We start from the raw sequence: 14,936 nt of genomic DNA on the forward strand, positions 1-14,936 counted from the left end.
CATTACAAATTCAATAGCAATTTTTTTTTTAAATTTGTCTGTGATAATTTTTGAATGTATAAAAGTATATTTTTACTCTAAAGTTTCAAAAAGTGAGTTTTAACTACATAATTTTTTTTTTCTAAAAATCACTACATAATTGCCACTTGTAATTTTTTAAAATAATATATATATATATATATATATATATCATTATTAAGAATTCATATTCTGGTACTTTTATAGTAAAAATGTTATATTTAAAAAATGACCTTAATTATTTTCATGAAAAACATATTTATTAGAAATAGCAGTATGTAAAATAAAGAAGCTCTTGAATAGTAAATAAAGAGCTTGAATTAGTCGGTACTCAAAAAACTGCTTGCCATGAAAAGGGAAGACGAGTTTTAAACGGCCAATGCTGCTGGCTCTCCGTTCTACATAAATCGGACCCTGCTACAACCAACATCTGGCTATTTGTGGCATGTTTTTGCTCCACGTGTCATATAGACGTCTACTATACTTTTTAATAATAATTTGCCAATATATATATATATATATATATATATATATATATATCAAGGTCATTTTTTTAATTATGGTTATTTTAAAATTAAATTACAAGAATATGGCAAATTTGACAATATTACCTGCATATGGTTTTTTTTATAAAAATCACAACTACCGTTTTTATATGTCAGGAAAATAGGCTTTTATGTTATCAAATTGAAAAATCACAACTTGCGAGATATAAAAAGTAACAGGCTTTGTCAAATTGAAAAATCGCAACTTGCAAGATATAAAAAGTAAAAGTGTAATTACAAAAGTCGCAATGTGCGAGTTTTGAATGAATTAAATTAAAAAAATCGTAAAATCGCAAATGACGATATTTGACCATGAAATTTTACTCTAAACTCGCCCATGGCGACATTTGACAGTAAAAAATTGCAACTTGCGATTTTAAGTGATGAGTCTATAAATATGAAACTTTTGGTAGTCTCCAATCATTGTGGTTGCATACATATCTCTTCCTAATTTCTAAGAATTTTGTGTCTTTGTAGAAGAAAAAAAAATAAGTGTTGCCATTGTTGTTTATTTCAATGGTGAGATTATACCAAATACGAGTGAAGGTGTGATTTTTACATGTAAGAAGCCAACATGTATATATATTCCATAAACCGTATCATTTAAAGATTTAAAGTATTGGCTCTGTCAATATATTGAAGTTCTGTTTCTGAAAATAGTAGAAAGTGTTATGTATTGATGTCCAGTATCGATATTTGGTGATTTTATGCAATATCATACAATTTATATATCAAACGATGATGATGTTCAACAAATGTTTCAGATACATGAGCAACGTCATCCTCCAAGTGGTACCATTGAGTTGTATGTTGTTTTCAAAAATAATGCGGTTGAAGAAGAATATGCAGGGACCATGCTACACACAGAGATAGAATGAGAACAGAACAATAGTGAAAGTGATGACAACGATTTTGAATGTGAACATGGAAGCGAAGAAATTTATGAAGATTCTGATGATGAGGAGGAGGAAGATGAGCCTCATCTAGTTGGTCTTCATCCATACGGAGAGCCACCATTCATGCATGATTTAGATATTGATGCTATGAATGTTTCTGAGTTTCCAGAGTATACAAATTTAGGTATGTGTATTTTATAAATATGTCAGTGAAATTAATTATAGTTTTGTTAATTAGTTTATGTTCGGTATTGGTAGGTAACACTGAGATAGATGGTGAATTATATGTTGGAAGATAATTCAATGGCAAAGAAGTTATTATTCAAACAGTAAAGCATTACAGTATATCCAGAGGAGTGGACTACAAAGTGTTTGAGTCAAAACCAAATACATTTTATTGCAAATGTGTAAGGTATGAATTAGATTGTAGGTGGCTTCTTCGAGCTAGTTTCAAGAAGAACGAGTATTTTTGGGAAATTAAAAAATATAACGATCCACACACTTCTACTGTTAGAATCATTTCTCAAGATCATAGAAAGTTAGATACAAACATAATTGCATAATGTATAAAGCCAATGGTAGAATCTGATCTTTCTTTCAAAATTAAAGTAGTAATTGGAAAAATTCAGTCTCAGTTTGGTTACACAATAAGTTATCAGAAAGCGTGGTTAGCAAAACAAAAAGCAATTGAAAAAGTATTTGGTCAGTGGGAAGCGTCATTTGAAGCTTTGCCCCAATGGTGCGTAGCAATGTGTGATGTTGTTCCAGGTTCGGTTGTGAAATTAGATGCTGCACAAGCTTATCGCAATGAGGAATTGATTCCTAATGTTTAAATATTTCGTCGAGTGTTTTGGAGTTTTGGTCCATGCATCAGAGCATTTCGCTATTGCAAGCCAGTTGTGCAGGTCGATGGGACACATTTATATGGCAAATATAAAGGAGTTTTGCTAGTTGCTGTTGCACAAGATGAAAATCAAAATATATTGCAAATTGCATTTGTTGTTGTTGAGGGTGAGATAGTAGCTGCTTAGAGTTTTTTTCTTGAAAATTTACGAAAATATGTTGTAACTAAAGATGATGTTGGCCTGATTTCTGATCCTTACCACGAGTCAATTATAGTAGCAATAAGAAGAAGTAATGGCCAGTGGAAACTTCTAAAAGCATTCCACATGTATTGTATCAGGCACATAGTTGCAAATTTCTTGCGAAGATTCAAGGTTCCCAACTTGCATAAACTTGTTGTTCATATGGGTAATAAACCTGAGTTTCATATTTAAAATAATGTTTTGGCATATACTCTTACATGACATTGTTTAAGCTGATGCAAGAAATAATTTGTTATTTACAGGTTACTCAAGAACGGAGCATGAATTTAATATTCATTATGAACGAATACAGGAGCGTGGACAAATTTATACAAACTGGCTTAATGAAATACCACGAGAAAAGTGGGTTTTAGCATTTGACGGTGGCCATCGATGGGGTCATATGACGACCAATCTCGCGGAATGCATTAATTCTGTTTTAAAAGGTATCTGTAACTTGCCTATTACAGCACTTATAAGAGCCACTTACCTTAGATTGACACACTTACTTGCACTAAAGGTAGCGAGGCTTATGCACGTAAGAATGTTGGACATTTGTTGTCAAAAAATATAACAAGCCGTCTTCAATCAAACGAGCATGGCTCAAGAAACCTTCGTGTGACTCAGTTTGATAGATGCAATGAGGCTTTTGATGTGCAAGATTTATCAAACACTGAGGAATATCGAGTTCATCTGAGACAAAATTATTGTGATTGTGGAAACTTGCAAACTGATAGATATCCATGTCGCCACGTGATTGCTGCCTGTTGTAGTCAAAATATTGATTGGCGTGCTTATGTGAATGAAGTCTATACGATCAATGAAGTATGCAATGTATACAAGAAAGAATTTGGGATTGTTGGAAATGAATCTAGGTGGTGCAAATATCGAGGTCCCAAGCTGTGTCCTAACCCTGCTTTAAAGTGTACTTTGATAGGTCGTCTGAAATCAACTTGTTTTTTGAATGCAATGGATATGCGACCAATGAGGTGCCCACCACGTTGTAGTCTTTATCGAGGAGAAAACCATAGTCGTAATCGTTGTCCTAATGCTGCTGGCCCTAGTTCATAGTGTGGAGTTGTTATGCTTTATTTTTTGTGGCTGTTGTTGTTTGTTAATATCATTGTTGTTGTGTTTTTTTATTAATATGTAGTACTTTCTGTATTAATTTGTTGTACTTTATATTAATATATAGTAGTTTATGTATTAATTACTTATAAATAATTATAAACAAATAATTGGTGAAACAAATAATAAAAAAAAACTAAATAACAGAAATACATAAAATCATTAGTAACATGCGACACGATCTAAATGACAAAAATACAAAAATTACTATTACAGAAATGATAAATACATAAATTAATATCCTCATTTTCCCTTTTTCTTCTTTATTAATGAAGGACTATATCTGTCAGGAGCATGTGTAAAGGGATGTCTTTCTGGTTGAGTTGCATTCTATCCTAACTGTTGACTGACATCCTCCTTTTCCTCATTTGTTGCATTCCTATCTGTTATAGGGTTAGGCTGTGATACATTTTCTGATGGCTGGATATCTGTGTAATCTTGAGGCGTGAAATCCCACGACCCGATCGGCATAGACCATTGCATAGGTAGAGCATCAAACACCGATTCTGGTCTATAGACATCCTCGTCATGTACAAAAACATCTTCCATGGTAGCTTCTTCATTTAAGTCAAAGTTTGAAGTTGCATTTCTCTGCGAAGGTGAGGGTGCATCCACCACAAAATTATATGTTGGAATAAATCCAGAAGAAGTTCCACCGTTACTATCACAATCAACAGATCTTCAACCTCGTTCCTGCCTAGTTGATCTACCACCATGAACATTTGTCCTACCAACAGACATACCTTTTTGTTGTGGTTGTGATTGTGGTGATTGTGGTTGTGGTCATTGGTCATCCCATTGAAAATGTTGCCACACATTCATTTCAGGTGAAAAATAAAACTCTTGATTTGGTTGTATAGAACTTGATGGAATGTCTTGTGGCTGGTTAGGTGGTGTATCCATAGGAATCTCCTCATGCTCAGACAATGACAGCTACAGAGGCAATTGTGGGGATAACCATAGCCAATCCAGTGCAGACAATGTGTACCATGTCCAATATTCATTAGAAGGATGGAAATTTTGAGCTTGGACTCCTTTTAAAATATGTTGATGTCGATGCTCCCATATTGTCACCCAATCATGATGAATGATTGTCCATCCTTTGGTTCTCTTACTCCACGTAGGTCTCTGTTATGGACTCCTTCAAGTTGTTGGGGTTGTAGAAGAATAGGCTGAGCATATCCAAATTGACGCATGACACAGTCAGTTGCATGCCACTCTATAACTTCAAAACATATAAGAGGAGAGACAGTAGACCACACTTGCTGTTCATCCCGTGCTTCGTTTGGAGTGACTGCATCAATTTTATCATTTACGTACGGTGTCCACAAAAACTGCAAAAAATAATATTAATTTCTGTTAACACACATTATAGAAAGGTTTAACACTCATATCATCATGTAACATATTAATAACAATTAGTAAATCTGTTTACCTTATTAACACCCATTTGATCCAATGCTAATATAATATTTTGAAGATTCTTAAACGGTGTATTATTTGGATAGCGCATACGTCTCCATCTAAAAGCAAGCGAAAATACTGTTGGTGAACCCGAGATTGGAGCTAGCCATGGGAAGCGATGTCATGCCCACACCTGCAGTAGTATCAAGCACCCACATATTTCTTTGGCATCATATCTAGAAGCACAATCCAACCCTTATACAGAGAGGCCAAGCATGTCGATCCCCAACTGTAGCTACCAATTTGATTCACATCGGTCAACAATGGCAAGAATCTTGAATGCACCACTGCATTACTTTTATTCGGCATCAAAATATGTCAAAGCAAGCAAAGAATATACCCACAAGCATGTTGTTGTAACCTAACATCCGAATTACAAGGAAGCCAACCAAGGTGTTGTGATAACCACGATAATCTAATTTCTGATCCTTCAATGTCGTTTGAATCTGGTCGGCCCCCTATTAAATTATCACATATTTCCTGTGCTACAACAGTAAAAGGATTTGTAGAACCAATCACTGCTATACCATTGATCTTAATTCCAAGTAACATATAAACATCTTGCAATGTAATTATGCATTCTCCACAAATTAAGTAAAATGTGTGTATTTCAGGCCTCCACCGTTTCACAAGTACATTAATGAGTGAACGGTTTATTTGCATTTGACAAAGTTGATAAATCCGATCAAAACCGGCATGCCATAAAATTTCCATAATTTCTATCTTTTGAGGTATTATTGATAAATGATGAGACCATAACAATCTCATTACCTGTTACAAATAATACAAAAAACTCTGGTTAACAATAAAGCTACATAATTACTATTCAATATGTTAATTATATAAAATGTAATAAATAATTTCTTGAGAACTTAATTTTATTAATTATTCAAGTTGCAATTTTGACAAAACTCTATTGAGTAATTATAAAAAATAATATTATTTTCAATCAAAAAAATTCAACAATGTTGTTATAATTTATTTTAAATTAATTCTCTCTTTTTTTTTAATAAATTTTGCATTCAAGTTAGTAATTACTAAATAATTCATTTACAAATTACAATTGATATACAATTATATTCAATTACTGATTTATAATAGTTTTTACAAATATTACAAAATATACATTCAAAATATCAAAAAAATAATAAATAAAATAAAAATTACAGAATTTCTACAAAATATACATGTTAAATAAATAAAATAATAAAAACTTACATTTTGATTTCAAATTTGTTTTAAAATATGCTTCCTTGAATCAATAGTTGAGTCCCTAACTTTTTTTTTTCTTCAAATTTTAACTTAGTCTCTCACTCTACTTCTTTTCGAGAATGCTTTTTCTTCACTTTAAAAATACTCTCTCGTGTATGCAATAAGAATTGAACCTGATATATATAGGCAAAATTGCATAGGAATTTTGGAGTCTTCCTCGCAATAATTATTCTGCAAGCTTAAACAGTATTCAAAACTTGCAAATTTCAGATCTGCTCCTACCACTTTCTGCATGAGTAACGACATGTTAAGAGGTCTAAACTCGTAAGTCGCGAGTTTGCCTTAATTCAAAACTCCAAATGACGCAACGTCACTGCAGTGGCCAGACAATGTTAAAAATCACCATATGCGATTTTGTAGCCAATTTTGACCCAATTTTATTGCTACAGTGTTAAAAAATCGCAAATGACGTTTTTATAACAGTACATGTCACTTTTTTTACCACTGCCATTTTACTATTTACATTAAATCGTTACTTGCGTTTTTTAAAAAACCATATTATTGTAAATATATTAAATAAGCCATATTTTTATATTTTATTTTACTAAATTCCATTTTAAAATAACTTTCCCTATATATCAACTACATTTAATAAATTATAATTTTTATTAAATATTATAATATTTAATATTATTAACATGTTGAAATTTGTAATTTTAATATATATATATATATATATATATATATATATTTAATGTACATATATGTATTAAAAATATTATTTTATTTCAAAACAATTTATTAATTTTTAATATAATAAAATATTTAATATATTTTTAAAATATTTGAATAATTTTAATAGAATTTTTATTTTTTTAAATATTAAATTACACTAATATAAAGTATACTTACTATACTCTATTAAACATGTAAATTAATTAATAAAAAATCTTTAAATTTAATTTATAGTATTAAATTCGAGTCCTACTTATAACCATTTATATTACCTCTACTCAATTCAAACAGAATTATTTTTAATTAAAAATATATAATGTAAATTATTTTCATAATATATAATTATAATTCAATAATTAAATCAAATATATATTTTTTAATTTATTAATAATATAAAATAATTATAATTTATATTAAATTAATTTGATTTCTTTCTTTTTTATAGCTAATTATTAATTAAGGAATTTTAATTTTTTAAATATAATATAAAGGCATCTCTTAACAATATTGAGTAGGATTTAAATTTTAATTATTTATAAAAAAATTTAAAAGGTATATTCACATTAAAATAAACAGTATTTAGTTATAGATTAAAAGATATATCGAATATAAAAATGTTTGTAGTACAGTATCACATCATGCACACTACTACTTTAGGGTATGGGTCCCTTTGTTGAGTAAGAAGCATGTGAGGTGTTTATATTAATTGACTAAAAAACACGCGTCGCAAATATAGGAAAACACGACAAAACAAAAAGCTTTTATGGTCATCGGTCGAATCCATTCAATGTTTGGGGAGTCAGGCCAACTGGGCCAAGGGAATGTCCTAACATTGTTTGATTTGGTAACTAATTATTTACTAAATAAAAATTTATAAACCAATAATTTAATTAATCAATCTTATATTTTATAAAAAAATTATTAAAACATTTATACATCTATGCTTATATTTAATGTCAATAAATTTTGACTTATTATAAAATTTTTAACGCATGACCTAATATAAATAGTCAGAATCAAGTGATACTCGATCATTTTTAGTAACTTCACCATCTTTACTAATCTCTCATCGCTAGTGTACTTGTATCAACACTTGGTTAAGGTGTTGCAAATAATATCCTATATGATTCCTTAAACATGATTTCAGAAAATTAGTATAACTTCAAATTAGCGTGCTTTGATGATGCTTGTGTACACCCATTGTATGAATATGATATGATTGCGCTTTCAATTTGCATGCACCGTACAAGTTTAAGATAGGATCCACGTAAGATTCTGTTTATTAACTCAAATTACTTTTTTTAATAAATTGATTCAAATTCAATGCTTACTCTTAAAAGGTCTGTATCATATGTAAAGAATTTTACGCAAAATTGTGCATATATTTTGATATCTAGGGCTAAATTTAAATACATTTTTTCAAAAATGCTTGTATTTAAGTAGTTTATGATAGTTTTAGATTAGTACACATTATCATTTTTTGTAATGGACAAAAATAGATATATTTGTTTATCAAATGCCTTTATACTCACTAATTTATTATATATTTTTTAATTAACTCAAGATACGAAAATTATTTATACGTTTAATTATGTGTGTTTTTTTCGTTCCATTATTACGATTACTACGCCTATCATCTTGTTGCATATATAATATTTTGCTACTGTTCATTATACATTTTTTAAATTAGGGCTCTTCGCAGTATATTTTAGATTAATTTTCAAGTGAGAGATCATTCAATCGGATAATTAAAAGGATGCGTTCTAATTTAGATCAATTTGACTAAGATTTATTATCTAATCTGATTTAACTAAAACCAGTTTGGGTTGGATTAATGATTCAATTTTTATTTTATTTTTAATTTAGTCATAAGACGATAAATAAAGTTTATTTTATGATTTCTTTTACAATTTAGTCGCAATAAAACATATCTCGGAGAATAAATATATGAAGATTAATCAAGTGTTGTAATTTTTACTTATATATACATCTCTAAAATAAAATTTATAAATCCAAATCAAATTTATAACGCAATCTGTTCTTAAAAGATAACGCATGTCATTTTCAAATTATTTTTTAATTATAAATTAATTTTTTTGGTTTGTTATATCTATTTAGAAATACTCAAACACAAGTACTATGGAAGGCGAGAATAAAAAATAAAACATGTAAACGGAACCAATAGCTGGCAAAAAATTGTCATGATCTCATGATTTACAAGAGTTTTGGGCGAACGATAAATAATTACGAAATGGGAGAAAAAAAGGGATAATTGGATTCTTTGCAACAAAAGAAAAAGAAGAAGAAAAGACGGCATCAGATTGGATTATTCACCATCTCAAGACGTAAACCGCACCAACGACAAAGACTGCCGCTGAATATAGTTATTACAATCTTAAGAAGAAAATTTTTATTCAAGAGAGGTCATATTATATAATAATAAGAAAGTAATAAAAAAATATTATTTCCTTTCAAAAGTACATTCTTTAAGTTTAGTATATAGGAGTTGAATGATAAATTACAATACTACATGTTTGAATATAAATAAATTATTTTTTATATAAACTTTACTCTAATAAATTTGAACTCTTATTCTAAAATGATAAGTTAAAAAAAAAGCAATTTTAAAGTTATGTAACTTTTATTAATGATAATTTAATTTTATCTTTTATTTTTATTTAAATTGTAAATATTTTTGCACTGTATTGAGTTAAAGATTTCTATTTTTAATTGAATTTCTGCACATTATAGTGAACTGACGTAGTTTATGAACATCCTTAAAACATGCCACTGAATTGCATATCTACTTTCTACTCTTTTTACTTTTCATTATAGCATATTAAAGCATCTGGCTCTTTTACATTCAATTACAAGTAATAATTACAAGTAATAACCATTGATTAGAAAGTCGATTAAACTATTTTTAATAATGTTATAATTTATTTTATATGTATATTTTGTTATAATCTAAACCATTTATTAAGAAACTACTGAGTACCTTTACTTTATCTCAAAGGGTACATAACTAAATAAAAAAGTAGGAAAATTAATTTAAATATAAAAAATTAGAAAAATATAAAATTTATAAACAATTTTCAAACAATACAAGCTAATTTTAAAAATTATCATCAACGATGAAAATTTCAATAAAATAATTTATTTTAAAAATTATTAATAATGATTTTTGAATTCATATATTTCTTTAATTTTTCCCAAAATCTTATATTTTGATATATATTGTATTAAAATATCATATTAAAAAACTCTAAAAATGTAATGACTATATAACCATGGTCATTATTGCAAAATCAAATGTTACTAATGTCTGAAAAATTAATACGAATATTTCATAAAAATTTATTAAATCTTTGTTTATGAAAGTTCAACAAACAAAATCTTAACAATAATATTCAATATTACCACCATCTTTTTTTCTTTTCTGATTTTATCTTTTCCCCCACTTTCCTCGGAGCAAAAGCAAACGAACGCGTGGGTCTTTCCCTAACTTGACCTGCCTATAAATACTCAGAAAAGAGGCAACACAAGTTTTCAAACCCCAACACTCCCCAGACCCACTCAGTAGACGAACCTCTTCGCTCTTCGTTCCTTCACTCATCACCGAACCTTTTAACCAAACCCCGAGATCTTGTCATGGCATCCAAACCCATTGATAACAACAACAATACTCTTAAGTTTCTGTATAGCTACGGCGGCATGATCCGTCCTCGCTCCCCCGACGGCAAGCTTCGCTACACCGGTGGCCACACCAGAGTCCTCGCCCTTCATCCTCCCACTCCTTTCTCAGGTTTGTTCCCAATTCGCTTCTTCGATTTCACAATCGTTTTCGTTTGGTTGGTTTGTTATCCCAGGCGCGTGTGCTTACGCTAAGGGTTTTACAGAGTTGAAGGCAAAGCTTTGCGAGTTGGGTGGTTCGTCGTCGATAACCATCAAGTGTCCATTGCCGGACGGAGAGTTAGACACTTTGGTTTCCATCACCAACGACGAAGATTTGGCAAACATAATCGAAGAATACGATCGTGCTTCTTCGTCGTTGCAGAAACAGTTGAAAATCAAAGTCATTCTTTTTCCACCGAGGAAATCATCGCCTCTTCCGTCTTCGTCCTCCACCGCCACTCTCTCTGCGTCCGGTTCGCCTAACTCCTCTGCCGAATCGCTGCCATATTCGGCGGAGAATCGGTTCGTCCGGCGGTATTGCTCGCCGGTGCCGGTTGGTTATAAGCATGGCGTCCGTAACGGTTGTTGGCACACAAGGACCAGGCATGCCGATGAAGGCCCAAGATTCCTTTGTCGTGGGCCTCACTGCTATAATTACTGCCACTGATGCAAGTTATCAGTGGAGATAAACTTCAAATTTACTTAAATTTCAAATAGGATTTGATAGATGAGATTACGATGACGATGAAAAACTGAAAAAACAACCGATAGGAAGTAAATATTTTCAGATACAATTCTCCTTATTCCTTAAATAATAGAAATTTATTCTTTTAATTTTTTTATAAAATTATTAAGTATAAATATTCAATTATACTAAGATGACATTGTAAACAATTTAAATTTTAAATTGATGTTAAATTTAGAAATTAACATATAGAAAATAAAAAATTATTCTCAAAATTGTTCTTATTTAATATTTAAAAATTAATAAATTTTGATAGACTGTGAAATTCATTAATTTAGTATTATTTTAATTTTTTAGAATAAATTAAATTTACATTAAATATTTATAATTTTAAATGATATATATGATTATAAAAATAATATAAAGTGATTTAATCATTTAATTTTATATTTTATTAAAATTTTTAAAAAATATAAATATATAATTTAACGTGAAAATTTATTGTACTTTTAAAAGTATTTTTGTTTAGTTATGATATATATATATATATATATATATAATTTAATAATAATTGATAAGAGTGTTTTATTAATTTACTAAATAAATGTGTTAAAACAAAAAATAAAGTAGGCAGCTGACTTGGACCAATGAGAACATAAAGAATCTAACCAATGAAAACATAAATAATCTAACTTTAAAAAAGGCTTTGAAGAGAGAGAGAGCGCCTTGTAAAAAATAATAGAAGACAAACTAAATTTTAAATCCATCTTAGTTAATCAGTAAGCATATTGGTTTGACTGTCTAAGAATATGGTTAAACTTTATAAACTTCACACCTTTTATCAAGGTCTTAATTTTGCTAATTATCTAATAAAAAGGATGATTATTATTCTAGATATTAACTATTAAGTTAATGATATTCTTGGAATCACATTTTTTTAAAATAATCTGAATATTTTTCTTAATGATTAGATGGAAGTTTTAATAGATTTTTCAAAGTTCAGCAATTGTTGGGTGGTAAAAATTTAAAACCCTAAAAAAATTAGCTATAAAATTTCCAACAGAGTCACAAATCAAGCTGCCACAGCTAGCATGACCCAAAGAAAAAGAAACTAAACCATTAGTGTTGATCTTGAACTATTTGTCCACAGGAAGCAGCCACTTTATTAGGAATTTTGGTCCCTCAACTACTAGTGTGATTCTTTTGGTTAGACCTACAACTGAGAAGGAGGTAGTCAATATCAAAGAAAATTTTGATCAGTAATTCCTTATTATTAAGGGGACTTTTCTGAAACATAAAATTATTTTTGTTTTTTTACATGTTCCAAAAAACTATCCAAATACTTTATTCCATAAAAAATACAGAGGAAAGTTTTGTGTGGTCAGATTAAACTCCAACAAATTGAAAAGGTCAAAGTTGAAAAAAAAATACCCATTTGTCAGGAGGAAAAATCTAACTCCAAATATTATTGATATTTCAATAGTCATTAAGAATATGAAAAACTGTTTCATGGGCCTCCATGCATCTAGAGCATAAAGAAAAAACAGTCATTTTTTCGATAGAACTTTTCTTCATTGGTTAAAAGCTTTCTATAAGCAACTTTTCATAAAAAAAAAAAATAGTAATTCTATGCCACTCTCTCAATCTTAAGCAAGTTTAAAAATTTTATTTTAATAAGTAAAAGAATGCTTATTATTAAAAATTAAATTATATACTAACTTAATTGAGAAGATATCATTATTTATTTATTTCCAATAAAACAAATCAATTAAAATAAATTGATAGCATATCTGATTTTACAAAAAAATATTAAAATAAAAGTAAATTCACATTTATTTTAATGCTATTAATTATATATTCTGTGTTAGATTTATATTTATTCTGAACACACATAATTGGATTGAGTCAGATTTAATTAATTTTGAATTTATAACTTGAACTGAATCAACTTGTTCAAGATCGAGTTTATGAAAGTGAGTAATCGAGTCCTAAAAAAAATATACACTGAAAATCATTTATTTGGAAAAAAATTGACAAATTTTAAATTGTTAAATTGACAAATTTATGTGTTAATAATAATCAGCAAGCTGAATTAGTTAAATTTAATGCTTTTCAAACCAATTTCATTTTTCAATTTATTTTCCCTTAAATTAGGTTGAATTTTTCGTACCCACAAACACGCCTGTTTGCCTGTTTTGTTTACGTTTCCATCTCAAGTGTGCTGCTTTATGCGGTTCCGACTCCACAGTTCCAGGGAAGAAGATAAATGATTCCGCAACATTCCTCTTAATATTTTATGTTTTTATGTCACTAATAACGACGTTTAGGTCCACTCACTTCTGTTTTCTCAAATTATTCTTATCCTCATTACTTTTTTATTTCTTCTATTCCTCTTTTTTTATTTATTCTTCCATTTAGTGACGTGAGAGCGAAGAGAACGGAACCTTTGAAACATTTTACACCGTAGGCCAATTTGCATCCAATTTTATTATTTGAGTTTTTCAAGTTACATGCATTTAAAACTTATTTCTAAAATTTACTTTATTTGATACAAAATTATTTTACGGTGAGTTGAAATTATCTTATCAGTCTTAATTTCGACTAAATAAAGTTATGCATTAATTATAATGTTCTTTACTTAAATGTTTATTAAAGAAGAAAAATATATCAATTTGATACAAAAATTAAAAAAAAATTCACATGTTAAAAAATAAAGAAGACACGGACTTAAGAACTAGAGAGAGATTACATATTAAAGATCTCATACTGAAAATTTTAAGACTTAAATTTATAATAAATATCTAAATTTACATATAAAATCAAATTCAATAGTAGTAATAATAAAATTGTGACCAAAACGGATGACCAAAGTCATATAATACAGTGTACTAAAGTAATTCTTACATTTCACAAAGAGCTGCAGATAAAAGTAATACGGTGCTTGATTTAACTTTTCTATCATTTAAATTTATAGGTTTACTCTTTATTGACAGACGTTTGTTGTATTTTTCTAATAAATTTGCAAGTACTTTATAAAGGGAACATTAAATAAGAAAAACATATTGATATTTTTTAATGTTAAAAAATATAAAAAGTATTTAATATTTTTTAATTTAGAAGATAGGAGAATCTGTAGTATAACACTACTGGACAGCTGGTATTATTTTCCTTCAACTTGCAAAATTACTTAAATTGTTTAGTTTATTTCAACGGCGCTTGATGCTGCGGAAGAGGAAGAGGCAAGAAAAACCCAGATAGTTGGAAATTAGAATCGGGACGATTGCTACGTTAATCACTTTCCTCCAAAGAAAAGTCAAGAACAGATGGCATTAATATTTCTGTTAAAAAATTATTTTTCGTTTAAGTATTTAATATGATTATATTTATTAATATAATAATTTAAAATTATAGATTAAATTAAAATAATTTCAGCAAATTCATTCATGTGTTTGGTAGTCTATTTTAACGTTATGTTAATTACTTATGCACAAAG

The 14,936-nt window shown here is 28.9% G+C and overlaps 2 protein-coding genes across 2 annotated transcripts; both read left to right on the plus strand.

Annotated features, from left to right (window-relative positions):
* Window positions 1–900: 900 nt before the first annotated feature.
* LOC113874849 lies at window positions 901–3,615 on the plus strand. The gene is made up of 8 exons (XM_027513063.1): window positions 901–972; window positions 1,328–1,368; window positions 1,495–1,643; window positions 2,228–2,286; window positions 2,365–2,470; window positions 2,534–2,710; window positions 2,808–2,990; window positions 3,065–3,615. Exons 1-8 carry the CDS (start codon window positions 901–903, stop codon window positions 3,613–3,615), a joined length of 1,338 nt encoding a protein of 445 aa, XP_027368864.1.
* Window positions 3,616–10,734: 7,119 nt separating this feature from the next.
* Window positions 10,735–11,425, plus strand: LOC113874850. The gene is made up of 2 exons (XM_027513064.1): window positions 10,735–10,888; window positions 10,983–11,425. The coding sequence occupies exons 1-2, from the start codon at window positions 10,735–10,737 to the stop codon at window positions 11,423–11,425; spliced, it is 597 nt and encodes a 198-aa protein (XP_027368865.1).
* The last annotated feature ends 3,511 nt before the right edge of the window (window positions 11,426–14,936 follow it).

Source organism: Abrus precatorius, unplaced genomic scaffold (assembly GCF_003935025.1).
Source record: "Abrus precatorius isolate BTA unplaced genomic scaffold, Abrus_2018 Scaffold8, whole genome shotgun sequence".
NCBI classification, from domain to species: Eukaryota; Viridiplantae; Streptophyta; class Magnoliopsida; order Fabales; family Fabaceae; genus Abrus; species Abrus precatorius.